At 55.9% G+C, this 26,351-nt stretch overlaps 1 protein-coding gene across 3 annotated transcripts; it reads left to right on the forward strand.

The window, feature by feature from the left end:
• Positions 1-13,742: 13,742 nt before the first annotated feature.
• On the forward strand, positions 13,743-26,325 carry LOC100720974 (NADH-cytochrome b5 reductase 3). Of its 3 annotated transcripts, none has more exons than XM_003470552.5 (9): positions 13,743-13,900; positions 18,481-18,612; positions 20,067-20,139; positions 20,358-20,464; positions 22,213-22,342; positions 22,454-22,537; positions 22,617-22,702; positions 23,118-23,217; positions 25,548-26,325. In XM_003470552.5, exons 1-9 carry the CDS (start codon positions 13,880-13,882, stop codon positions 25,718-25,720), a joined length of 906 nt encoding a protein of 301 aa, XP_003470600.1. In that variant the 5' UTR covers positions 13,743-13,879; the 3' UTR covers positions 25,721-26,325. The 3 variants fall into 3 exon arrangements, with proteins under 3 accessions (XP_003470600.1, XP_063099737.1, XP_005003951.1); XM_063243667.1 differs by lacking the exon at positions 13,743-13,900 and adding an exon at positions 15,437-15,577; XM_005003894.4 differs by lacking the exon at positions 13,743-13,900 and adding an exon at positions 15,645-15,814.
• Positions 26,326-26,351: the final 26 nt, after the last annotated feature.

The raw sequence follows: 26,351 nt of genomic DNA on the forward strand, positions 1-26,351 counted from the left end.
CACCAGCTCCACACTGCTGGTCGCAGGTCCCTGCCAGTCACTACCCATGGGGAACCAGCCCAGTCTGGTCTTTTCCCACCTAGGGTGCCACTTGCAGGGACCCAGTCCTACAAATTTGTTCCCCTGATCTGGGGGCGAACCAGGATGAAGGAGAAACAATGCAACATTCAGGCAGCCGGGAAGCTCTGATCTCTGGGGGCAGAGGTGCCCCCAGAGTCCAGTTCATCCTACTTTTTCACTCAGACTCGGTACAAGCAATCAAAGTAACACAGGCTTCATTGCCTTTCGCTGACCATGAGGACAGGCTCAGGGTGACAGCCACAGCACAGCTGTGGTCACTTCCCCCTGTGCCCACAGAGGCAGCCCCTTGGGCTTCTCCTGTACCAGCTGGACCCTGCCATTTGGGTCAGCAGGTATGAAAGGGACTTCACCTGAAGCCAGTGCCACAGCCAGGTGCATTCCTGAGTCAGGGCACCTCCCAGGTGGTTTTATCGCTGGTTTCCTGGGAAACTAGGCAGGAAAAACATATCAGGTTCCTCTGGGCAGCTGTGGCACGGATGGCTGCAGTGAAGTCAGGCTGGATCCCTAGGGCAACAGCCAGAAAGGGAAAACAACCTCAATAGCCATGAGCTGATAAATAAGTGGTCTGCGTAGGAACCTGTGATAGCCTTCAGGGAGGCCTTACTGTGTGGTAGCGTTCTCCAGGAAGAGGAACCCAGGGCTGGGAACAATGGCTACTCCAGGAACGGGGCCGGAGACATGCAAAACTAGCCTGCAGCCAGTCATGATGGGGCACCTCTGGAATCCCAGCACCCGGGAGGCTGAGGCAGGAGGATCCCTACAAGCACAAAGCCCAGCCTGGGCTACACAGCAAGACCTTGTCTTAGAGAACAAACAAACAACAATACAAACAAGAAAATGAGCCTGGAGCATCTCGCAGGGCCACCCAGGGAGGAAGCGCCTGGACACGCACAGGCAGATTATCCACAAAGGCAAAGGGCGCTGCAAGAGCTGATCTGAGCCACAAACAGGCAGCACACTACTATAACCCAAGTAGACAAAACTGAAAAAATATCCAGGGGAATCCATGCTGATTGTTATGGTTGATACATTGTGTGGATTTGAGATGTTTAGAAGTTTAAGAAACTCAGCAGGGGGCCAGGATCTTTTGTAAATATCCTCAGCCTGTGGAAGAAGAGGGCACAGAGATTTTGTGCCTGCTACAATGTAAGGGAGGAAAAGAGGCTTGTCCCCTCCCCTACACTGTGCTCTGGCTGCTTTGCTGTCTTCTGCCACCTTGAACTGTTGCCCTGGTGCCATGGTACCCGGCCTTGGAGCCAGCTGATGATGAACTGAAACCTCCACAAACCGTGAGCTAAATAAACCTTTCCTTCCTTCATTTTGGGTGTCAGATATTTTGTCTCAGCAACAAGAGAAAAGTAACCAAGACTCTGATACAAGCAAAAGAGTAAATACATGAGTGGGAGCACAGAGACAACTCGCCCTTGCGGGATTCCAGGTGACAACGTTTAACTCCACCTCAGGGCGAAGCACTACTCCTTAAGTGCGGACGGGCCACCGAGCTACCTTCCAAGTGCACATTGGTTACGGTTTAAGTCTAAATGTCCCCCAAAGCCTACAGAGTGAGATGCTGGGATTATAAATACTAATGTGTAAATACTAATCATTTCACTGATCAGTTTGCCATGGTTCTGGCTGGTGTTAAGTCCTGCACCCACCCCAGAGTGGACGGCCTGCAAACAACACAAGGGACCAAAGAGTCTCATCTTCTCTCTCTCGTTTTTGCTGTCTTGTGCCAGCATGAACTGTCTCTTCTCTGCGATGCCCCTCTGTCATGCTACCCTGTCTTGGAGCCAGCTGATGATGGACTGAAACCTCTACAAACTGTGAGCTAAATGAACCTTTCCTCCTTTACACTGGGCGCTGGGCATATTGTCACAGCAGTGAGAGAAAGTAACCAAGACAACATCTGACTGGGTTCTGTCAAGAACTCCATCAGGTCAGGTACAGTGGCATTCACCTGTAGTGCCAGCTACTTGGGATGCTGAGGCAGGGGGACTACTTGAGCCCAAGAATTCAAGGCCAGCCTGAGGGGCTCAGGGAGATGATGTCCAAAAAAAAAGACTAGGCATGTATATACACTTGTAATCCCAGAACTCAGGAGGCTGAGACAGGAGGATCACTGTGAGCCCAAGGTCAGTGTGTATTACCTAGTGAGTGTAAGGCCAGCCTGAACTACATAGCAAGACCTCATCTCAAAAAAACTAAGATGAAAACAAAGTGGCTTTATCAAAAACAAAACTCCTCCACTCACAGCTATCACCCTTATTTTGTAAATCAGAGAGCTGGGTCTCAGGTCAAGTACTAGGTCATTGCGCTGGGGCCACACAACTAGAAAATGGGGCACTTTTCAGCTGTTTCCAGGCTGTCTGCCAGCTCTCCTCAGGGGCCCTGGGACCCAGCAAGATGTGAGGGCTGTAACTGGTACCTGAAATCATGAAAAGAGGGCTGTGATGCAGCTCAGTAGGACAGCACTTGCCTAGCACGTGTGAGGCTCTGAGTTCAATCCCCAGCACCAACGACAACTAAATAAATAACTGGAGTGGAGGGAGGGAGGGAGAGGAGGGCGAGCAGACAGGCCAGTGGAGGCAGAGATGGGTGCTCGCTGGTGCCTCTGGCTCACCCTCCTCCCCTGTGAGAACAGGGAGCAGCTTGCTACCTCCTGGCTGGGAGAGAAACGCAGGCTGTGCGGGAATTACACTCCAGTCGCGGTGGTGCAAGAAATGCTTTGTCTCCTAGAAGACAGTTTCCGTCTCCAACCCTAGGACTCAGGCAAGCAGGCAACAGGACACCAGTTCTAGAGCCTCTGGAACTTCAAACTGGGGCTGGTCCTTGGCCTCCAGGTTTCTTTCAGAACTGCCACCTTCACGGATCAGAGTGCGCCAGCAGAGCTATGAGTTGTTTCTTCCTCCTCCCCCTGGGTCCTACTGGCCCGGAGTCACTTGCAAAGCTTTGGCTCTGGCAGTGCTGTCCTCAGGGAAACAGCTTTCCCTGTTGCACGGAAACGCAACAGTACAGCGCAAAACCCAGCTGGCCGATAGCCAAGCCCCAGGGCCAGCATGGGGAGGGGTCATCCCCATCCCCGCAGCTGGCCCCACTTTCCTTTGGCTGTACAAAAGCATCCTGCAGGCCAGAAGCTGCACGACCTAGGCTCCACGGTCTCCAGGCCTCCTATGGCCTCTCCGTACCCCATGTTTCCCTCTGCGCCTCAAGGCAGGGGGCTACCTGTTCCCCACCAGGTCACCAGGAGCCCTGCTCAGCTAGGGACCCTTGTTCCACACACTCCACTAACTTGGGCGGCAGCTTCACAAGGCTCCAGGCTTTCCCTGGGGTAGTCAGCGCGGGGGGGGGGGGGGCGGGCAGAGGACAGGGAGCACAGAAAGCAGATCCTATTTCCACCTGGGCCTGAGCTCAGGGCACTCGTCCCATGGCGCTGGTCTTTAGTCTGCATGACATCCCACTTTCCCACCCTCTCCATTCCCTAACCCTGGTCTCTTCTCTTACAGACCAGGCCCACCAACCCTGAGGTCTCCCTGGAAATTAGTCCCTCTCTGGCTTGACTCCACCCTCTCCCTACAGTGACTGGCCAGAAGGTGAACACCTGACCCAAACTAGCCAATCATAATGCATCAACTTTTTGGCCATGCTGATTGGGCCAAAGATGAGCACGTGACAAGACAGACCAATTAGGGTTCTTCCTCAGGCTGAGATTCTCCGTGCCCGGGTGTGAGCGTTCTCGTGGTGGAGAGATACAGGAAGCCTAGGGCTAGAAGGCAGAGAAGTGGGGAGGGGTATTGAGGCCCTGGCTCTAGTCACCCCCAACCCTTTTCAAAGCTCTTCTGAGGCTGGGGATTTAGCTCAGCGGCATAAGCGCCTGCCTTGCAAGCAGGCAGTCGTGAGTTCGATCCCTGATACAGATAAAAAGGAAAAAGACCAAAAAAAAAAAAAAAATGCGCTCCAGTCCACCAGCTTGGCTCCACGACCTTGGGCAGGTAACTGCACAACTGCCTCAGTTTCCCCAGCTGTGCCCCACAGCAGGTGAACAGATGAAGTGTAACAGACTTGGCACCCAGAAGACCTTGGATTAAGCCAGTTTTTCACCAGGGAGCACTCGGGGTCCTATTCTCGTTGGGACCCTTGGGAACGCCCCAGCAGGATGGGATCCCGGAGCACAAACTTATTTTGGAATAATAACTTTGTAGATATAATAATGCCACGGTGAGGTTCGTCCTGGATTTAGGGTGGGCTCTATGTCCAACCATCGGTCGCCAGTGAAGAGAGGAGGCCAAGTGATAGTGGGGGTCTGGATTTCTGGACTTCAGGGGACTTGAGCTGTGACATGACCAGTTTGTGGTGGTTTAAAGTGGCTCTGGGACATTGCTATAAGCTGACATCGTGTGACCCTTGGGCTTGGGCTTTATTCTCTGTTTGCCCAAGCAATTCCATGCCTCAGGGTTAATTCCAGGGAAGTAAAGTAACAGTGCTTAAATTGTCCTCACCAGGGGACACCCACAGCTCTGTTCAGGACAAGACATTTTAGCAGTCTCTGTGGTGCTTGGTCAGATTGGGAGACTTACACTACATCCCATGAGCTTCAAAATAGATTATGTGCTGATGTAGAGAAAAATACCAGGTTTCCAAAATGGTATGTCTGCACAAAACACTAACCATAAAAAACGATCAATTGAGCTTTTATAAAATATAGAGCTAGGGGCTGGGGATTTAGCTCAGCGGCATAAGCACCTGCCTTGCAAGCAGGCAGTCGTGAGTTCGATCCCCGGTACCGATAAAAATGAAAAAGACAAAAAAATATATATAGAGAGAGCTAGTGGCCAGGCATGTAATCCCAGCACTCCCAGCAGGAGGATCTCTGCAAGTCAGAGGCCAGCCTGAACTACACAGCGAGCCTCTGACTCAAAAAATCACCTCCTCCCAAAAAATAGTTACTGTTCATCAAGACACAACAGGAAGAGGCTAGTTTCAGTTGAGTATGTTGGTACATACCTGTAATTCCAGCATTCTGGGCATTCTGAGGCTGGAGGATGGAAAGTTCAAGTTCAGCCTGGGCAATTTAAACAGGTCCTGCCTCAAAATTTAAGAAAAGGTCTGGGGTTATCAGGCCTTTCCATGACACCCCATTCTGATTCCCAGGTGCAGGGTGTACTGTTATTTTTGTGTTCTGTTTACTTGGGTTAAGCTTGCTTTCCAGAATCTGGTTTCTCCTACTCTTTATTTTCTTTCCTTCTTTCTTTTCTTTTCTTTGCTTTCTTGCTTTCCTCACTATGTAGTTCAGCTGGTTTTGTACTCCCTGTGCAGCCCAAACTGGTGTGGAATTTGTGATAATCCTCCTGCCTCAGCCTCCTGAGTCTGGGGTTACAGGTGTGGGCCTCCACAGCCTGCTCCTTCTTTGTTAAGCTCCGAGTTTTATAGGGTTCTAATTAAAACAGCAAACACAGGCGCCAAACCAGAAGAGCCCTTAAGGAAAGTTGCATGTCAGTGGTTCCTGTCTGCCCTTAGCAGGAACCTCAGGACTCAGCAAGCCTCTGGACAACCCTGTCCTTCGGGTCGGCCTGAAGGCTCAGCACCTGGTGGGGCCACTGGATAGCTCTACAGAGGCCCTGCATCTTGGCCAGTGTTCCAAGGACTGTTTTCCCTATAGACCCCCATCTGTCCATGGGCAGGATGTCCAAGAATTTACAGGCATAGTTTTAACCGCCATATCATTGTTGTGAGAACGAAAATTGTATAGCAACTGTCTCAAAGATCACTTATTAAATATAGCCAGAAAAGGGACTTTCCTGTTCATTTTTTTTGTTGTTGTTGATGTTTTTGGTACTGGGGATCCAACTCATGACTTTGTGCTTGCCAGGCAGGTGCTTATGGCACTGAGCTAAATCCTTGGCCCCAGGGAAGGGACTTTTATAGGAAGAAGCCTGACAATCAGGGCTTGGCTGAATGATAAAAGCTGGTATTGCATTTAGGGAGATAACCTGAAACTATTGCTGCTTTTGATTTTTAAAATTTAATTAATTATTACTGGCAGTACTAGGGATTGAACTCAAAGCCTGTGCACTGAGCTACATCCCAGTCCTTTGTATTTATTTAATTTTATTTTGAGACAGGGTCTCTTTGTGTTGCTCAGTTGCCCAGGTCAGGTCTGAACTTGTGATCCTCTTGCCTCAGCCTCCCAGAGTGCAGGCATTATGGGTGCACACCACCACGCCCAAGCTCCTGGGCTAGATGTTTTGCAAACTGCTCTTTCCTAATTCTAGCTAGATTCTCTATGATCCAAGGAAACGAAGTCTTTGAGAGGAGTGATTCACACAGCAAGATCCAAGCCTTGGACATTTCTGGCCTGGGGAAACTGGCATTATGGGGAGAGGCCTGGGCGCAGGCCCACCCTGCTATGTACCAGGAGCCAGGATTCCTAATTCCAAACCCACAAGCCAGCCGGTGCCTGAGCCCCAGGTGGAGCCAAGTCTCAAAAGCGAATAGATCCTTGGCTGGAACCATGAGGTCCTTGGCTGGAACCCCAGGGTCGCCCTCTCCAGCTGTGTGACCCTAAGCATCCCCACCATCAGATGGAGATAAGATGCCCTGGGTGAAGGCTGAGTTGTTTTTGGGCTGTGCCACTAGTGTGGGGCTGGGGTGGGGGCCGTACTCCCGAGTGAGACAGGCTGGGCGGCCTCTGACAGCAGGGTTGATGCGGTTCCTGTACCCACAGAAGCGGCTCCACCTGCTCCAGATTGCGCAGGGCACTCTGGGAGGCTCCCAAGAAGGGCTGGGGTCAGCCTCCGCCTCCCCACCCTGTGCAGTTCTCTGTCCCTCCCTTCCGCTCTCCTCCCCCAGGGCCCCTGCACTGAGCTACACCCCCAGCTCCTTTTCTTTTTCATTCTCAGACACCGTCTCACCAAGTTGCTAAATTGCCCAAGTTGAGCTGGGACTTTCGTCCTCCTGCCTCAGTTTCCCAGAAGGCTGGGGATTATAGCTTATCTCCCCCCCCCCCTTTTTCTTTGGTAGTGGGAATTGAACTCAGGACCTTCTTGTACTTGCCAGGCAGGTGCTTGTGCCGCTGAGCTGCATCCCTGGCACACACATATATATATATATGTATATATATATATATGTATATATATATATATGTCCCTTTACAAATAAGAGCTCTCTTCCCCTTGTGAGAACTAGGGGAAGAATGTTTCACAGCCTGCAAGGTCCGGTCTGGCTGGCTCTGCCTTGTCCTGGGGCAATGCCCTGGTCTTCACTCCTGGGCTCCTACAGCCTCACACACCGGGAGGAATCACCCGAGAAGGGACACCTCCCTTCGGGGTCCCTCACAGCCACCCCACTCTACCCCGGCATCTCTCCAGGCCTCTCCCCCCTCGGGGGCCACTCAGCCCCTTTCCGAAGGCGGCCCCTGGCCCATCTTCCCCTGCACTGGGCCTCCCACCCGAGGGGTCTCCCACCCGCCCCTCGGATCCTGCTCCTGAAAGCTCTCTTATTCCCTGGCGCTTGCCTGATTCCACCTTGTCGCCAGCTGCTGTCCTGATTGGTTCCCAGCCCGCGCCCTCCCATGGCCAGAGGGAGTTTTCTGGACCGGCTGACTCCAACCCTCCAGCTCCGCCCCTTCTGCAGGGGGCCGCCAGCTCCTCCAGGAAGGGAAGCTCATCCAGGCATTCAAGGCTCACAGCGTTAGGGACTTCGCACCTGTGCTAGAGCTCGATCACCTCACGTTGGAGAAAAGCACTGTGGGTGGACGGGGTATAGCTCAGTAGTATAGAGCCCGTCTGGCAAGCGTGAGGTTGTAAGTTTGATCTTCGCCTCCAAAACAAAAGAAAAATAAAATTTACTGGGCATATTCTATATTTTAACTATTAAGTCCAGTCCCCGTGCAAACAATGCAGACATTGTGACCTGTTAGTAACTTTTAGTGTAAAACGTTCTGAGCCACATTTGGGATGTACTAGGGCTGAAATATGACTTTATTTATCTTAATAAAGAGTTTAACTGTGTATCTGTTTTTGTTTCATTTTTGTGGTGCTGGGGGTTGAATCTAGGGCTTTTTTTTTTTTTTGGCCGGGATCTTGCCATGTAGTTCAGATTGGTTTTAAACTCAATATGTAACTCAGGCTGGCCTGAAACTCGTGGTGACTCTTCTGCCTCAGCCTCCTGAGTGCTGGAATTATAGGTGTGTAATATCATGTCTGGTTGAACTCAGGGCTTTTGCACCAAGGTGCATCCGTAGTGCTTTTTTTCTTTTTTAATTCATTTATTTTGATACAGGTTCCTTTTTTGTCTTTTTCCGTTTTATCGGTACCAGGGATCGAACTCATGACTGCCTGCTTGCAAGGCAGGCGCTTATGCGGCTGAGCTAAATCCCCAGCCCTGATACAGGTTCTTAATAAGATGCCCACACTGGGTTTAAATTTGTGATCCTCCTGCATAAGCCTCCCAGAATGCTGGATTACACATGTGCTCCCATGCTAAATCTGGCAATATAATATCTGCATTCCTGATCAGCACCTGGAGGTCGGCAGGAAGCCAGGACAACTCTACCCCAGGCCCAAAACTCTGACCTCAAACTGAACTGCACCTGGGAGCCCCCTTCCCTACCTTTGTGGGGCAAAGCTGGGCTGAGGGGCTTCATTTGTCCATTCTCAGCCTCGCTGGGCCCCTCTGCAAAATGGAAGTGGTGGTCTCTCTGTCCACCCACTTCCTGATGGGGATCAGAATCACTAGCAGTGACTAGAAGATTCCGGGCTCAGTGAAAGTTCACTGGCCAGGGGACCATGCCATGTGTCGAGAGTCCCTGACACTGTGGGGAGGGGACATCACCAGCACCTGAGCTGATTGGCCTTCGTATTAACAGAGAGGAAGGAGACTGGGAAGGAAGGGAGGGCAGCTTCCCCTGGGGCAGTCGGGAGGGGCAGCAGCAGCTCCTGCAGGCTGGATCCCTAATGGCTGAGATCATGTTAAATGTTCGGAATTTGACAATCACAACTATGGGACAGTGGCCTTGACCTAGGGAGATGTGTGGGGCACATATTTTAGGGACAAAGAATCAAATATCTGCTAATGGACTGTTTCCTAGTCCCCCAAAGTGAAAAGGGAGATGGGAAACAGACAGACCAGAGTGGGAAATGATATTTGATAAATCTAATTGTGCCTGCACTTTTAATTTCTCTGTATGCTGATATTTTTCAAACACAAGGTCTGGGGGAATCCATGTAGCAAAGAAAATATGAGAAATAGAAGAGGGTTTGTAAGAGTAGTGGCCTCCCTAGGCAATGAACTGTGACCTAATTTAATATGGTAACAACCTGCAATTTGGGTGTACTCATGTAACAAATTCTCCTTTCAGCCAATCATAGCCCAGAGTTTTTAACCAATCACAGGCTTCCAACTGTCAAAACTGGTCTGAACTGTAATCCAAGCACTCTGGGAGGATGAGGTGCAGGCCACGAGGTATGCAAGTTCAAGCCCAGTCTAGGCAACACAGTGACCCAGCGAGATGGTATCTCAAAATAAAAAAAAATTAGAGCTGGGGATGTAGCTCAGGGAAAAGGCTCTGGGTTCAACACACACCAAAATAAATAACAAATTTTCACCTAATGCAAAGGGAACTACAATTAACGAGGTGATTCTGTTGAAGCCTCTTTTTCTGCTATAAACTCTACCTATCCTATTGCTGCTTTCTGGGTCAGGGTCTGGCCCAACTCATGAATTTTTTTCTTGGCTCAAATAAGCTCATCAATTTAATTTTTCTAATGTGTTTTTTGTTGCTATTGTTGTTTTTTGAAACAGTATCTCATTATGTAGCCTAGGCTGGTCTTGATTCTCCTGCCTCAACCTCCCAAGTGGTAGTTATATGGAACCCTGCCACCACACCCTGAAGTTTATTATTTATTTATCTATTTGTTTTTGAGGCACTGGGGATTTAATCTAGGGCTACACACTGAACTAAATCTTTAGCTTGTTTTATTTTTATTTATTTTTGTCCTTTTGAGACAGGGTTTCACTATGTGGTTCAGGCTGGCCTTGAGCTCACTTTGCAGCCTAGGCTGGTCTCCAACTCACAATGATCCTCCTGCCTCAGCCTCCTGAGTGCTGGGATTTATAGATGTGAGCCACCACACCTGGCAAGTTTTTCCTTTTTGAGAGAGTTTCACTAAGTGGCTAAGTGACCCATGCTGAGCTTGAATTTGCAACCCTTCTGCCTCAGCCTTGTAGAACACAGAATTACAGGGCCTGGAGACCAAGCAAGCTCCATGGTGTGGGCAAGGGGTCTCTGATGATTACGCCTTCATGGAACCATGGTTACAGCAACCTCCTGCCCACAGGGCACCTCAGGCAGACAAAATCTGCCTCCAGTCTCTGCATCTGTTTCTGCCCTTATCCACTTATGCATCTGCCCTGCCCTGTTGGGTCTGCATGTGGCCATCAGCAGGGAGGTCATCAACTAATCAGGAGCTGGTATCACAGTGAGGCCAGGCCTGGGTCACTTTCTACAGAAACTCCCAAACTGAGCAGAAAGGCGCTCGCCTGTAATCTCAACATGGGAGGCTGAGGTAAGAGGATCAGTGTGAGTTCAAGGGCATTGCAGGCTGCAAAGTGAGTCCAAGGCCAGCCTGAACTGCATAGTGAAACCCTGTTTCAAAAAGATGAGGAAAAAAACAGCCTCCAGGTTTATCCATGAGGGAACTCTTCTTTTGTGTCTTTCTTTTCCTTTTCTTTTCTTTTTTTTTTTTGAGATACATAGTTCAGACTGGCTCACTATGTAGCCCAAGCTGGCCTCAAATTTGTGACAATCCTCCTGCCTCGGCCTCCCAAGTGCTGAGATTAGGGGTACTACATCTGGCTATGTGCTTTACATTTTGAATGATGTTGTTTTTGTTTTTGAAGACAGAGTCTCTCTATGTTGTCCATAGCTGGTCTTAACCTCACTGTATAACCCAGGCTGGCCTTGAATTTGTGATGACTCTCCTGCCTCAACCTCCTGAGTGCTAGTATTATAGGCATGTACGACTATACCTGGCTGAATGTTTGTGAGTTGAAGCATGAATAAATTCAGGATTTATTAAAGCAAGAGAAAATGCTTGCATTAATGTATACTGTAATATATAGGAATATGCTGAGGAGGCAGGAGGACTGCCACAAATTTGATGACAGCTTGGCTATATAGTGAATGAAAGGCCAGCCTGAGATACAGAGCAACATTCCATCTCAGAAAAAGAAGAAAAATAGAAAGAGAGAGAGTGAAAGGCAGTGAGGAGCCGGGCATAATGGTGCACACACCTGGACCCCCAGCACTCTGGGACACTGAGGCAGGAGGCTCAGAAGTTTGGGTTTTTCCTGACAAATACAGTGAGATTCTGTTGAGAAAAAAAAAAGTAAGAAAGGTGAGGATAAACCTCACTGTGAAGGCCTTAGGTTCATTCTCCAGTGTTTTAAATAAACCTCATTATGCCGAGTGTGGCAGCTCACACCTGCAATTCCAGCACTCAAGATGCCGAAGCAAGAGGGTTGCCATGAATTCAAGGTCAGCCTGGGCTACACAGTGAGACCATATCTCAAAAAACAAACAACAAACACATCAAACAACCAACAAACCATCAAATCTCTAATTTTGGAGGCCACACAGCTGAGCACTCTATTTTTAGTCTCCTCCAGCTTTGCCATGAATGTCATACTGAAATCACTGACCTTTCACTTAGACCACACAGATGTCCAGCAGGGGACCTGCTGGAATTGGAGGGCCCCAAACACCACCCTCACATCACACCCACGCTGTCACTTTCTGAGCATGCGCTTGTGAGGAGCCATGCAGAGCGCTCACACCTATGCAGACACGATTACTCCCTCGGCCCCCTTCCATCACCCTGCTTCTGTCCCATCAGCATCTCCAGACTCATGTACGGAGGATTCGCCCCATCTCCACACCCCTGGGCACATCGTGAATCAGTTCACCTTTTTACAAAGCACCAGTTCAGTGATCAGCCTACAGCGCAGCAGGTGAAGCAGGCCTGGTTCCCACATGGTGAAGGTGAGACAGCCTTACAAGTGTGTGTAATAATCTGAACGACCACACAGGCAGAAAAATGGATTCCACTCCATTCCTCATTTGGTAGGATTGCTTTTTGTTAGTTTGTCTTTTTGATACACTTCAGGCTGACCTTTTATTCACTCTGTAGCTCAAACTGGCCTCCAATTTGTGTCAATCCTCCTTCCTCGGCGTCCCAAATTGGGATTACAGGCTTGCACCACACCCCCTTAGCTTTGTAGGACTGTTTGCTGGATTACATTAATTTAGTTTTTGGAGACAGGGTTTCGCTATACAGTTTAGGCTGACCTTGAACTCACTATGTAGCCCAGGCTGTTCTGGAACTTGTAGGTCTCTTCTGCCTCAGCTTCCCGAATGCTGGGATTGCAGCTGTGTGCCAGCAAGCCCGGTTGGACTAGTATTGATATACTGTATATTTTGTTTTGTTTTGTTAAGACAGGGTCCACTGTGTAGTTCAAGCTGGCCTTAAATTCACTCTGGAGTCCAGGCTGTCCTTGAAAGCATAGCGATCTTCCTGCTTCAGACTCCCAAGAGCTGGGATTACAGGTATGCACCTCCATGCAGGTGACATCATTGTTCCTTACAAGGCAAATGGACTGTGCGGACCTCCCTGGCCCCTTTGAGGTTTGTCTAAGACCTTACCTGCGGTTTGGACTTTGGGCCTGTAGGAACCTTAAGGGAGTGGTCAGGGCACAGTTCCTTCTCAGTAGCTGACCTTCAGGACCTCAAGCTTGGATGCATGTTGTCTATAACTAGTGCTTAAGAAAAACAAGGAATGGGTGGGGGATATAGCTTAGTGGTATAAGTGCCTGCCTGGTAAGCACAAGGTTGTGAGTTTGATTCCTGGTGCTGATAAATAAATGGAAAGAGAGACAAAGAAGCCCGTGAGGTGGCATACAACTTTAATCCCAGCATTTGAGAGCCTGAGGCAGGAGGATCGCCCCAAGTTTGAGGCCGGCCCGTGCCAGTGAGTTCCAGACAAGCCTGAAGTACACAGTGAGACCCTGTCTCAAAAGAACAAATCAAAAGAACAACAACAAAAAAGACAAAGAACAAGGACCCTCAAAAGCCAGTTCTCTCTCTTTTTGGGTGTGTGTATAAGGGATCGAACTCACAGTCTCATGCTTGCCAGCCAGGCGCTTATGCCACTGAGCTAAATCCCCAGCAAAAATCAGGTCTCGGTGCACACTGTTGCCCACGATTGATGTGTTTTGAAATTATTTTTCTTCTTCTTCTTCCTTTTGCTCCTTCTCCTTGAAATAAAATGGACTTGGAAAAGAAAAGTCAGATTTCTGCTTTGTAAATGGCCAGCAGCCCCGTCTCCGTTCTGCTGTCGTCTGACCAGTAAACAGAGCTGGTCCACACCCGGCATGGTGTCCCTGCGGGGACAGCCACTCAAAAGCCAGGAGAGAAGACGAGGGGACAGAGACCGTGCTGCAGACAGCGGGCCCCGAGGCACCTGAGCTCAGCCCAGGCTCCGCGAGCGAACGCGGGCCGCGGAGGTGCCGGGATCCTGGGGCGCGCACCTAGAAACAGCCCCGAGCCGCCATCTTGGCCGCTGTACGGCGGCCGACAGGACCCACCGAGGCCAGCGCCCGCCCGGCGCCGCACACAGAGCCACGCCCCCGGCGGCGCAGGCCACGCCCTCCTCCCGCTCCTCCCTGAGGTGACGCGAACGCGGGCGGCGACGGCCTCTGTCTCGGCGAGCGGCGGAGCGGCAGCGGCAGCGGCGCAGTCACCATGGGGGCCCAGCTGAGCACGGTAGCGTAGACGCGGCCTGGGCCTCGCTGTCCCCCGGCCCTCGGCGGCGAGGGGTTGGTCGCGGGAGGCCGGGCCTCTGCATCCGCCGCGCTCCTTCCGGCGGGGATCCGCGTGCAGGGGCGGCACCTGGGGGACACGCAGGGCGCAGGAGCGTGGGCGACCTGTGAGAGGGACCGCGGCGCATCCGTGCGGGCGAGCGTGAGAAAGTTGGAATGTGACTAAGGATGTGTGCCTGCACGAGTGTGCGGGCGAGCGATTGTGCAAAGCTGAAGTATGACGATGTGGGCGGGAGTGAATAGAAGTGTGCAAGCGGAGGGGCGTGAATGTGCGTGATTGTGAATGCATGCGTGAGTGGGTGTGAGTGTGTGTGTGCAAACCGTGTGTGTGAAGGTCTGAGTGAATATGAGTGAAGGTGACTATGGGTGTGAGAATGTGAATGAGAGCAGGGCGTGGTGGCTCACACGTGTAATCCCAGAACTTGGGAGGCCGAGGCAGGAGGATCTCTGTGAGTTTGAGGCCAGCCTGGGCTGCAAAGCGAGACTGTTTCAAACAGACCAAAAAAGTGAATAAGAATTGTGTGAATGGGTGTGAATGTATGTGCAGGGCTGTGAGAATGAGTGTGAACGTCAGGGTGAGTGTGTAAGTGTGTGGTTTGAGTGTGCATGGGGTGAGTGAATGAGAGAGCGGAGCAGAGGCTTTGCACATCTGTTGGCGAGGACAGCATGGGCCATGGCTGCGGCCATGGCTGCCACCTGCAGGCCCTCCTGTTCCCCTGTCACCCTGTCACCTGGGGCCAGGCCCGTCCCCTGGGCAGATGATGTGGCATCTTTGGGACTTGGCAACAGGCCCACAGCCCTGAGGAAGGTAGCCAGGCCTATGGGCTCCAAAGTCCACCCCCTTTCACTGTTGTAGCGCTGCCCGCCCCTTCCGTGTCCCCCGCTTAGCCCTCCAGTTCTTTCTTTATATTTCTCCAGGCTGTTCTTGCAGTAGCCCAGGCTAGTCAGTCCTCTCCGGGTTTCTCAAGATCACCCCTGAGGCTGGAAATTTAGCTCAGTGGCACAAGCACTTGCCTGGCAAGTGGAAGTTGTGCGTTTGATTACCAGTACCCTCCCCCCAAATCATGCCTGTCCAGAGCTCCCCCTCCCATCCTACACAAACACCCTTGCCTGGGCCTTGAACATCAGGTCCCCTGGGGGGAGGCTGGCACCGGGGGCCCCAGTGCCAGAGGTGGGTCGCTGCAGAGGTGGACATCTTACCCCCTCAGGGTCCCTCCTCTCTGCTTGGGCTTCTTACCTTCCAGCCAGTGTGGCCAATCTGCCAGGGCCGCTTCCTGTCTTTCTGCTGAGCAGCGGACAGTCTCCTGGGGCAGGAGATGCTCTTCAGTCCCCGGCCTCATCTGTCCAAAGGGCACACCCCCAGTCAGGCCTCCCGTGCCCTGCAGGCAGCACTGCACCCTGCATTCTCTGCGGGGCTGCAGAGTCCTGGTGCAGCAGCCTCTTATCTGGGCCTGGCAGGCCCTGTGGGAGGTGTCTGCATGCTTCAGGGGCCCAGCTCAGGGTTGGCACTTGGGTCTGGCAGTCGCCCAGGGAGAACGTTGGGGGCTCATCCGCCGTCTTGGTTTGTGGCTCCTAGCCCAGCCGCAAGTGCCTGCCAGGCCTGGACAGGCCCACAGCACAGGTAGGGTGTGTGGGGCTCCATGCCCAGGGCGCAGGGCCACACCTCCCCGGCCTGGGACACTGGGCTGTCCACCTACCCTCCCCTGAGTCCTCCCGCAATGATCCTTGCTGGCCCTGAGTCCCTGTTGTGGGACTTCCTTCCTCCTTCCCTCCCACTTCCTCCCACTGAGATGCACCCAGAGCCAGAGGGCAGTGATCACTTGGATCTTGGGGACAGCAGTGGCTGGGCAGTGGGCAGGTAAGTGAGTCACTGATGCTTTGTCCAGGCCCCAGCTCAGGGAACTGGCACCTGGGGACACCAGGGTCACAGTGGACAGTGTCAGAGCTGGCAACTGGCGGGCATCCCGTGGGTGGGGATCCGGCTGGGCAGCTCTGGGCTGTAGTGTTGGAGGGGCTCCCTAGGGTATCCTGGGCTCTGTACCCCGTTTCCTCCTCCCGCTCTGGCAGGCAGTACAGCCTCCAGGGCACCTGGGGACACAGGGCACCAGGTCAAGGTCTGCCGGGCAGCTGTCCTGAGGGCCCCAGGTGGCTGAGTGAAGTGGCGTCTGCAGAGGGGCAGGTCCTGGCCCCCACCACCTGCATCCTGTGCCTTCGGCCCTGCACCCCACTTGGGGCCTTTGACTTAGCGACAAGACCTCACTTCTCCACTGCTCCTGGGCACCAAGCACCCTTCCCTGCCTGTATCTGTCCCCTACCTCTCATCTGAGCTCCTCGTGTTGGGGTCTGGCCTTTGGCCTCCACCTTAGGCCCCTGAGTGTCCATGAGTTTGTTGGCTAATCACTGACAGGTCGGCTCTCATCTACCTTTCCTGTAGGAACTGAACCCAAGACCTTGCACTTTCCTGTAGGATTTTTATACATAGCCCTCTTCTTCCCTGTCAGGGGAGCCTCTGAGCCTCAGTTTCCTCACCTGGAAGGGAGTGGTGGCAGCTTCACTCTCTGGAGGTAGCGAGTCCTTTGAGTGCTGGCTGCCAGCACCACCCTGGGCCTCTGGGCAACCCGTCCCAGGCTGCCCCGAGCCTGTGCGCGCTGTTCTTGTGTGACACCGACAGAAGATACAAACAGGATGGCTGCGCCCAGGCCTTTGGCTCGCTCGGGTTCCTGACAGAATGAAAAATGCGTGGAAGGAAGGAGGGACCCTGCTGCCCTCCACCGATCCCTTCCACAAATCCCTGCCGCGCATTCGCTGGGCTGAGCACTGAATGCCTGGGGACTGGCCTGGCTCCAGGTGTGCTGGGGACCCAGGGACTGGGGTGTCTGGGACCCGGCCTCGAATGTACCTGAGGCCCGAGGGGCTTCCTCCACCCCGGCACCTGCCGCAGTGGGGCACCCGGGCTCCCAGCACAGCCTCTGTCCCCTGATTTGTCTGGCAGGAGCACAGGGGAGCCGGTGCTGCTGGGCCCTTAAACCTCTGTGCAGGCCTCTGTGAGGCCTGGTCCTCAGCTGGGAAAGTCATTGAGTTTCATCTCCAGGGCTCCCAACAATGGCCACTTCCTGCACACACTCTGCACCCCGCCTTTCTCTAAGCCATGCCCCGCAGGAGGGGGCTCGTGGCTTGTCAGAGCGGTCAGAGCAGGGGGATCCTCCTGATTGGTTACAGAGGAGCAGAAGCTGGTAAAAGTCCACTGAAAGTCTGGTTGGCTAGAGACAGGCCGGGCTCTGGAGGATGAGTAGGAGCCCGCTGTTCGGGTGTGTGCAGAGACCGAGGCTTTGGGGCCAGAGAGGAGAGAGTATGCAAAGGGTTAAAGCAAGGCGGGCTTGCTGTGCAGGGCTACAGGTCAGAGGTGGGCGCTTGGGGACCAGTGGATGTGCCTTGGGCAGCTGGAGCTGGTGTGGAACACAGGGTTCCCCACAGGATGTAGGAGACCCCTGTGTCCAGAGAGCACAAAGGGGCAGCGCTTTGGACTGGCCGGGCTGGAGTCACATCCTGGCTCCATGCCTGATTGGCTGTGACCGTGGCAGTCTCTTAATCTGTCTCAGAAATCAGTGGCAGTCTGCAGTGTCTCCGTGGGTCACTTAGAGGGTCAGCTTTCGTGAGACTTGGGGTAGTTACCCACCCTCTGTGCCTCAGTTTCCCTATTGTATCCACAGCCCAGGGTTGAGTGGGGTTGGCCCCAGAAGTGTGTGTCTCCTACTTAGAGTGGTGGCAGCCCGAGGCTGTGGCCACCAGGCCCTCTGCTTATGGCAGCTGCTTCACTGCCCGACCCTGGGACACAGGCCTGGGGTCTGAGATGGCTCACCAGTCCAGGTCTCTGGTCTCACGGTCAGTGGCTTCCAACCAGGCCAGCCAGGCTCCTGCACAGTGCCTGGCACACAGTAGGTGCCGAGCGGCCTGGCCCCGGGCCCTGGGCCCTTGCTTTTAGACCTGTGGGCCACATACCTGTGTCTGCTCTGCTGTGCAGCGTGGGAAGGAGGGTGGCAGGGTGTGCCCTGAGAGGCCTGCAGCACATCCCACTGTGGGAGGGAGCAGAGGCCCAGCGCACCCAGGGAACTCAGCTCTGAGCTTCCTGGCAGCCAGGATGAAAGGAGAACTTTAGGATGATGCTAGGAAAAGAACACGCAGTCATTTGCTGAGAGAACCGAAGTCGGAGATGAACAGCTGGGGGAGAGAGCAGGAGTGAACGCCCTGTTCGCATGAACTTGGTTTTAAGCCCCACTAATTGAGCTACCACAGCAGTGGCAGCTTTGGAGCCCAGAAGCCTGGAGCTGAGGTCCCTGCTGTCTTCCTCCGGCCCTTGGTGGCAGTCACACTCCCTGACTCAACCTACCCGAACCGCCCTCACTTGGTCGAGTGGGTGCAGGCACAGCAAGGGCCCCAGGGTGCAGTGGGACCGCTGGGGGGGCCCTCTGTTCAGTCCTTACTCACTGCCTGCCTGCCTGCCTGTCTCTCTGTCTGTCCTCGCAGTTGGGGCGCGTGGCGCTCTCCCCGGTCTGGTTCCTCTACAGCTTGCTCATGAAGTTGTTCCAGCGCCCGAGGCCGGCCATCACCCTCGAGAGCCCCGACATCAAGTACCCGCTGCGGCTGGTTGACAAGGAGGTGTGTCCCCTGCCCAGGCCACAGGAGGTGGCAGAGGTGTTCAGAGGGGGAGAGAGACCCACAGGACCTCGGGGTCCCTGCCCCCAGTTAGCAGAGGCTCCCTGGGGGAGGGGCAGTCCTGGCTGTGCCCAGCGCGCATGCGCACAGGGGCTGTGCCCTCCCTTGGGGACTGCGGGGGCCCTGCGCGGTCTCAGCTGCGTGCCCCTCCTCCCTCCCTGGCCGCCTGTCCGGCTGCGGCCCCAATGACTGTCCCATCCTCCCCGATTTATTTCTGGCTGCCCCTAGCTGCCTCTGCAGGGGTGTGGTCGGGAGAACTGAGTCACAGAGCAGAGTCATTGCTCCGGGCTCTGCTGCCGCAGCGGCAGTGTCCCTACCCCACGCTCCGGCCGGTCCACCTCCTGCCCTGCTGCCTGGGAGGTTCAGGTCCCAGAGGCCTGAGCCTGCCACTTCCTGTGACTGACAGGGCGCATTTGTCACCTCCCAAGAGTTCATAGAAAAAGTGGAATCGAACTCAGGACCTTGCACTGGCCAGGCAGGCGCCTGGGCCTCCAGCTGTGTCCCTGCCCTTCAGGCGGCTTCTCCACGGCTCACACATCTTTTCTCCTTGAACAAATCAATTTTTCAAACTCTTTGTTACTGTTTCTCTTGTTACTGAGGTTGAATTCTAGAGGCAGCAAGTGATTCATACCAGTTCAATGTAAAAATCCTCTTTAGGAGGTGTGCGTGGTCCCCAGGCCCCCACGGCTGTGTCCCCAGGCCTGTGTGAGGCCCTGCAGGTCCTCTTGTGAGCACCGTGTTCACGCACACAGGTGTACGAGGGCACAGGCGTGCACGCTCAGATCGGGATTTTATTTTTTTGGCTGTACTGGTTTTTTCTGTTTGTTTTTGTTTTTTGAGACAGGGTCTTGCTATGTGGTTCAGGCTGGCCTGGAACACAGCAGTCCTCCTGCCTCAGCTTCCTGAGCGCTGGGACCACCATCCCTACAACTCGAATCCTGTGTTTGTTAATCTCAAGTTTTCCGTTCGCTGTACAACCTCGTGCCTTTTCTGGTTCACCTGAAGCTGCTTTGGTGCCCTGAGCTGGGCACCCTCTCTGGGACAGGAGATCTTCCCTGTGCAGGAACTGACAGGGGTGCAGGGGACCCTACGCTGTCTGTGACCTCCCTGAGTGCAGGTGTGAGGTGACGCCCTGGCCGCCTGGGTCCTCATGGGCAGCTGTGCCCCAGGACCCTGCCCTGTGCCCACCTCCTTACCACCCCTTGCCCCACCCTGAGGAAGTGGCTGTCACCTTCCCAGCTGGGCACCTGGCCCCAGCTGTGGGGTCCTGACTGGGGACCACCGTGCTCTGGCCTCAGCTGTGGCCATGGTGTCCTCCCCGAGTTCACTCTCACTCCCTACCCTGCTGTGTGACCTGGGGGCCCAGGCTGTGTGGCCTGATGCCGCCTGCTCCTCAGGTCATCAGCCATGACACCCGGCGCTTCCGTTTTGCCCTGCCGTCCCCCCAGCACATCCTGGGCCTGCCTGTCGGTGAGTCCTGAGCACAGGGCATTTGCATGGGACAGCAGGGTGTCTGGGGAGGTGACCGTGCCCAGTGGTGGCAGTGGCCCCAGCAGGATGGAGGTGGGAGGCAGGCTGCTGGGATGTGGTGGGAGCCCAGAGCAGGACATGGGCCTGTGGGATGATGAGGCCCAGGGGTGACCTGCAGGGACCCCGCCCAGCCAGGAGTGACCCTTCCTGTCCCTTAGGCCAGCACATCTACCTCTCGGCTCGAATCGACGGGAACCTGGTCATCCGGCCCTACACGCCTGTCTCCAGCGATGATGACAAGGGCTTTGTGGACCTGGTCATCAAGGTGAGGTCCCTGGCTGGGCTGTGGGGCACCAGGAGCGGCCACACCACAGTGGAGGCGTCAGGGGCCCAGCACCCGGTTTCTAAGGGAATCACAGACTGGGGTCACCCTGCGGGGGTGAGGGAAGCCGGCTGGCAGGGGCCATGGGGTTGGGGGTCAGTGCCTCGGGGGTGACGGTGACAGTGCAGTGACGGTGTGCAGCCACAGGATCCTCAGTGGCCTGGCCCCTTCCCTCGGTGGCTCTGGAGAAGCCCAGGGACCTATTGCCCTAGCGAGTGGCTCTTGAGGGCCCCTGGCCTCTGGGAGTACCTGTGGCAGTCTGGGGCCCTCAGTCCATCAAGGGGTGGGTCCTGGATGAACATGGTGACCGGGGAGGTGCAGCTGTCAGGACGGGCAGACCAGCAGGGCGGGTGCACTTGGCAGGAGCTGGACAAACATCCCTCCACAAGGTGCCTGGTGGTGCACACCTGTAATCCCAGTGCTGCCTCGGGGAGGCTGGATCAGGAGGGTTTCAAGTTTGCTTCTAGACTGAGCAACTTGGTGACTCACTAAGATGTGGTCTCCAAATAAAAAATCAAGAGTTAGGGGTGGAGCGTGGCACCAAGGCTCTGGATCATACTCAGTGCCACCAAAACAAAAACACAAAAGTCACAGAGAAGTGGAAGGAGCCGGAGGCGTCATGACCAGGGCGACCTGGTTTTATAGAAATAGGAAGGAGTGCTTCGCTCGGTGATGCCCAGTGGGTGACAACCAGGCTGCTGGCCATGGGGCACTGGGGACAGTAGGGCTTAGTTCTGTATTTAATGCGAGGTGCTGTACCACTGAGCAACACCCCAGCCATGTCCCTTCTTGGAGACAGAGGAGGAGACCCCTGTGGGCCACAGCTGAGCCCAGGTCCTGTGGGGTAACCAGGCCCACCAGACTCTGGGGTTCTGGCCTGGGGTCATCCTAGGACAGGGACTCGAGGCTGAGCAGCAGGAGGGGCAGGAAGGGCAGGATGGGGTCGCTGGGCTGCTTCCCACACAGAGGTCCCAGGGTGGCTCCAAGGGAGGTGGGAGGGCAGAGCTTTGGGGCCTGGCCAGCTGGGGGTCTCAGAGGCCCCAGCGGGCTCTGTCCAGGCAGGCGAGGGGACGAGGGGCTGCTCACACAGGGACCTCTGGTGGCTTGATGTGAAGGCTGGCGGTGGGGCCAGTACAGGGGAAGAACTCCTGGGTAACCAGGCCCCCCGTGGCTCCCGATGGCCCTGGACAAAGGTCAGAGTCCTGGGCTGGCACCCAGTTCTGCAAAGGGTGCTCTGCCCGCCTGTCCTCTGCCATGCAATCCCTGTGCTGGGGCCACAGGGACCCTGGTGTCCTCTCCCAGCCTCCTTTCCCTTCTCTGCCCTGGGTCCGGCCCCTGCCGCCCCTGTCCCCAGCTCCGCATAGACAGGTCCTCCTGTCTATGCCTCCCTGTCCCCAAAGGAGCGGGGTTCCTGGGGCTTCGGGAGGGCTGTCCTGAGAGCCACATGTAGAGCCGGGCCCAGGTCTGTGGGGAAGGTGAGACGGAGCCCTGAAGCCACTGGCCTGGTGCCCCCGGCAGATGCCCTGGCTGGCCAGTGTGTTGATGGGGACACAGGACAAGGGTGGGAGTTGTTTAATGTGGTGGGCAGGGCACCACAGGAGGTGCCACATGGACCTCAGGGCACCCCGAAGAGGCCCATGCTCCCCGCAGCTGCTGGGCTGGGTACTGAGGGCCACGCGTGTGTCTTGTAGGTCTACTTCAAGGACACGAACCCCAAGTTTCCCGCAGGGGGAAAGATGTCTCAGTACCTAGAAAGCATGCAGATCGGGGACACCATCGAGTTCCGGGGCCCCAATGGGCTGTTGGTCTACCAGGGCCGAGGTGACTCGGGGTTGGGAGCCTGGGAAGGTGCGGGGCTGAGTCTGCCATCTGGGGGTGACTGGCTGGGTGAGCCTCACCCTCCCCTGAGTCCTGACCCCCTTCTTCTCACAGGGAAGTTTGCCATCCGGCCGGACAAGAAGTCTAGCCCCGTGATCAAGACAGCCAAGGCAGTGGGCATGATCGCTGGAGGGACAGGTAGTGGGCACCACGTGGTGGGGGAGGGCAGGCTGGGGTCCCTAGACCCTGCGGTACTCAGACAGGGGCTGTCTTGCAGGCATCACCCCCATGCTGCAGGTGATCCGGGCCATCATGAAGGACCCAGAGGACCACACTGTGTGCCACCTGCTCTTTGCCAACCAGGTCAGCGCATGCTCCCCAAGATGTGCCCCTGTGGCTGTAGTGGAAGGGAAGCTTGGGCTCCACCGGGCAGTATTCAGGGGTCGGCACGACTCTGTGGAGGTCTGGGGGTGATGGGGTGGAGGCTCAAAGTAGCAGATCACTGGGGCACCCCACCCCGAGGTTCCCCAGATGTCAGCCTTCCTTGCCCCGAGCAGAGCCTGGGGCCAAGTGGAGTGGGGAGGACCCCAGCCAGAGAGAGAGGGCCTGGCTCACAGATGGGGCACGGGCCATGCTGACACCAGCTTCCTGATCTGGAGGGGTCTGGAGCCAGGTCTCGACCTGAGCCCACTCCCTGCCCGCCCTGGCTGCCATATGGCCTGGGACCAGCCGCTGTGCCCCGTGGGCATGGTGACTCCGTGGGCCTGTCCCCCTGCAGACTGAGAAGGACATCCTGCTGCGGCCCGAGCTGGAGGAACTGAGGAACACGCATTCCACACGCTTCAAGCTGTGGTACACGCTGGACAAAGCCCCCGAGGGTGAGCGGGAAGAGGCCGGGTGGGGCGGGTCTCACAGCTGGGCACCTGCCCGGCGCTGCAGCCAGGGCCACCCCAAAACCTGAAATGAGGTCACTCCTGGGGAGCCTGTGTGAGGTCTGATGTGGGGGGCGGGATACTCAGGGCTGATGCCAGTGCTGTTTGTCCCCAGGATCAGGGGACTGCAGGGCCTGGCAGGGACAGCGGTAGAGGAGCCTGTGCCCTGTGTGGCGGGGACAGCAGGCTGGGGTAGGCACAGAAGGGTGTAGGGAAAGGGACAGGACAGCTGGGCTTCCCTTCGGCCCAGGGCTCCCCTAAGGCCTCTACTTCCTGGTTGGGGCCCTCCCTTGGGGCGGGGCTGCCGCCCCTGGTGGTGGCTTGGGGTGACGCAGGTCACCGCTGGGGACAGGGTGGAATGCAGAGCTGCCTTCCACCTGCCTGAGGGGTGTCCAGGCCGTGCCCCAGGCCCGCGTGGAGCAGCAGGGACCCCACTCCGCCAGCGAGTATGGCTCATCCCCCAGAGCTCCAGCTCGATGCAGAGCGATTCCTACTTGATCGCTTAGCTGTGACTGCTTCCTGAGCCCCGCCTCCCTCCGGAAGGACCCCAGGCAGGGACACAAAGTGAATCAGGAAGGAGGGTGCCGCGTCTCCTCTGCTGGTATTGAGGCCTCACAGAGGCACAGGGTGGAGATGAGCTGGAGAGGGTCCCCCTGGCATTGGGGACTCAAAACATGCCAGAAAGCACCGCCCAGCCCCTGAGGCAGGCCTCAGTGACCTGTGTCCCTCCCCTCTCCTGACATGTGCACTGCCCATCCTGCCGCTGCTGTCCCTGTTCTTCCCTGAGACCCGGCTGCTGAGGGCCAGCCCCCCCCCACCCCACCCCCGCCAGCGGGACCAGGAGGAAGCACTCAAGTCCCCTGCATCTGGCTGAGCTACTGGGCTGCCTGACACTGGGCTCCCCGGAGAAGACCATGTGGCCACCGTGTGTCCTTTGTCCCCCTCTAGTGTTCACCCCACTGAGCATGAAGAGCCTTGAAAAAAGGAGGAGCTTTGGCAGGATGTGGTGGTGCATGCTTGGGAGGCTGATGCAGGAGGATTACTGTGAGATCAGGCCAGCGGGGACACACTGAAGCCTTGTTTCAAACAAAAAAAAGATCTGTTGGGGCTGGGGATTTAGCTCAGCGGCATAAGCGCCTACCTTGCAAGCAGGCAGTCGTGAGTTCGATCCCCGGTACTGATAAAAAGGAAAAAGACAAAAAAAAAAAACAAACCTTCAGGGCGGGGTGCAGCTCAGTGGGGAGCACTCTTCCTGCCTGTGAAAGGCTCGGGGTCCCACCCCCAGCACCACAACAAAACAGATACCTCCATGCTCCCCTCCATGCTCATGCAAAAGAAGAGTCCGGTTAGCCTGTGTCTCTGGGACTCTGGGGGACGCCTCGCGCGATAGGCAGGACAGGGCTGTGAAATGTGGAATCTGAGGCCCAGAGGGGAGCAGGTTGCCCGGGAGCGTTGGAAGCCGAGCTGGACCTGGTGCAGGCCCCTGTCTGCTCCGCTCCACCTTCTCCTGAGAGAGGCCTGGTGGGCAGCTGCGTCCCCCCAGCCCTGCCAAGCCCTCCGCATCCCTGGCCACTGGTGTAAGGAGGAGGAGGCTCCCTGCATGGGGCGGGACGGGGACACCAGCTGGGGCTGGGCACACACAAGTCTGGGACACACTCCCTTAGTTTTTTATTTACCGAGCAGCTGCTACATGCCAGGCACTTAAGACACCAGGGACAACACCATGCACCAGGCCTGGTCTGGGGTCAGTGTCCCATAGGAGAGGAGTTGGCTCTGGGCCAGGCCAGTGGCGGCTCAGCCAGAGCAGCACAAGGCTGAGGACTCAGCCATGTCCCTGCCATATGGTGGGACCTGGAACAGCCCAGTTCTGAGTCTCTTGGACCTCAGTTTCCACATCTGTAAAATGGGGACCTCAGTGGGGAGCCGGGGCAGGTTTTGCAGGGCAGGGACAGGCCTGCACACTGTGTCCGCAGCAGAGCCATTAGGGCACAGGCAGGGCAGGCTGAACCCGGACAGGGGGTTGAGGCAGCCCTCATGGGGCAGTGGGGGGAAGGGAGGGCCACAGCCTGCCAAAGTGGGGGAGACGGATATGATACCACTTTCTGCAGGCCCTGGGACAGGCCTGCACACTGTGCGGTTGGTGTGGGTACAGGGAGCTGGGAGGGGAGGGGATTGAGTCGGGTTTTGGGAAGCAGTGCCTAGAGGGGAAACAGAGCTGCTGGGAGCAGAGGGCAGGTCCAGGAGGCCAGAGTCACCCCATGCCCGTTTCCCCGCAGCCTGGGATTACAGCCAGGGCTTTGTGAACGAGGAGATGATCCGAGACCACCTGCCGCCGCCGGGTGAGGAGACGCTGGTGCTGCTGTGCGGACCGCCACCCATGATCCAGTTCGCCTGCCTGCCCAACCTGGAGCGCCTGGGCCACGCCAAGGAGCGCTGCTTCACCTTCTGAGCGCCGGGCCCAGCCTCTGCCGTCTGCGCTGCCCGCGGTCGCCCTCCCTTCCCCCCACCGCCCCACGGGGGCCGCCTCAAGCCCCGGGCCGGGTTCAGCCTGGCCTGCCCGTGCCTTGGTGGCTCTGCTGGGGACACACCTGTCCCTGCCCTGCGAACCCTACCCTGGCTCCCCCACTGAGGTCCCCAGCACTTTCTGGGAGCCTAGGGCTTGGGGGCCAGGGACCCAACTTGCCACCCGCCACGGCCATCCTCACTACACTACACAAGGTGACTGCCACCCAGAGTCCCTGCCAGAGCCCACAGGCCCCACTGGCTGGAGCCCACAACCGTGGGACTGTAGCATTTCCCTGGCACCCCCAAACACTCAGGCAGCCCTGGGTAACCTAAGTCGCCAGCCTGGCGGCGTGCAGGGGTGCCCAGCCCTGATGGCAGAGCCAAGGTCATGGCCTTGGTTCCTCTGCCCCCGAGGGGGGACCTGCTCGGTGCCTCTTACTGACACTCATCCTTGGTGGCCTTAGACAACAGCTGTGTTCGCCTTCTGCCTAGCGGCTTTTTCAGTCATTTATGAGCAGAAAAGGAATTGAAGTAAAACTTTGCTACTCAGCCCTGCTGTGGCCCCGGCTCTGATT

This window comes from Cavia porcellus, unplaced genomic scaffold (genome assembly GCF_034190915.1).
Source record: "Cavia porcellus strain 051 isolate PalLab524CR breed Dunkin Hartley unplaced genomic scaffold, mCavPor4.1 scaffold_40, whole genome shotgun sequence".
NCBI classification, from domain to species: domain Eukaryota; kingdom Metazoa; phylum Chordata; class Mammalia; order Rodentia; family Caviidae; genus Cavia; species Cavia porcellus.

Bases quoted from the DNA above. Each gene is read 5' to 3' on its own strand.
- LOC100720974 (XM_003470552.5), top strand. From the start codon at position 13,880: ATGGGGGCCCAGCTGAGCACG. The intron at 20,465-22,212 runs GTGAGGTCCCTG...TGTGTCTTGTAG, and splicing joins TTGTGGACCTGGTCATCAAG to GTCTACTTCAAGGACACGAA. The intron at 23,218-25,547 runs GTGAGCGGGAAG...GTTTCCCCGCAG, and splicing joins GCTGGACAAAGCCCCCGAGG to CCTGGGATTACAGCCAGGGC.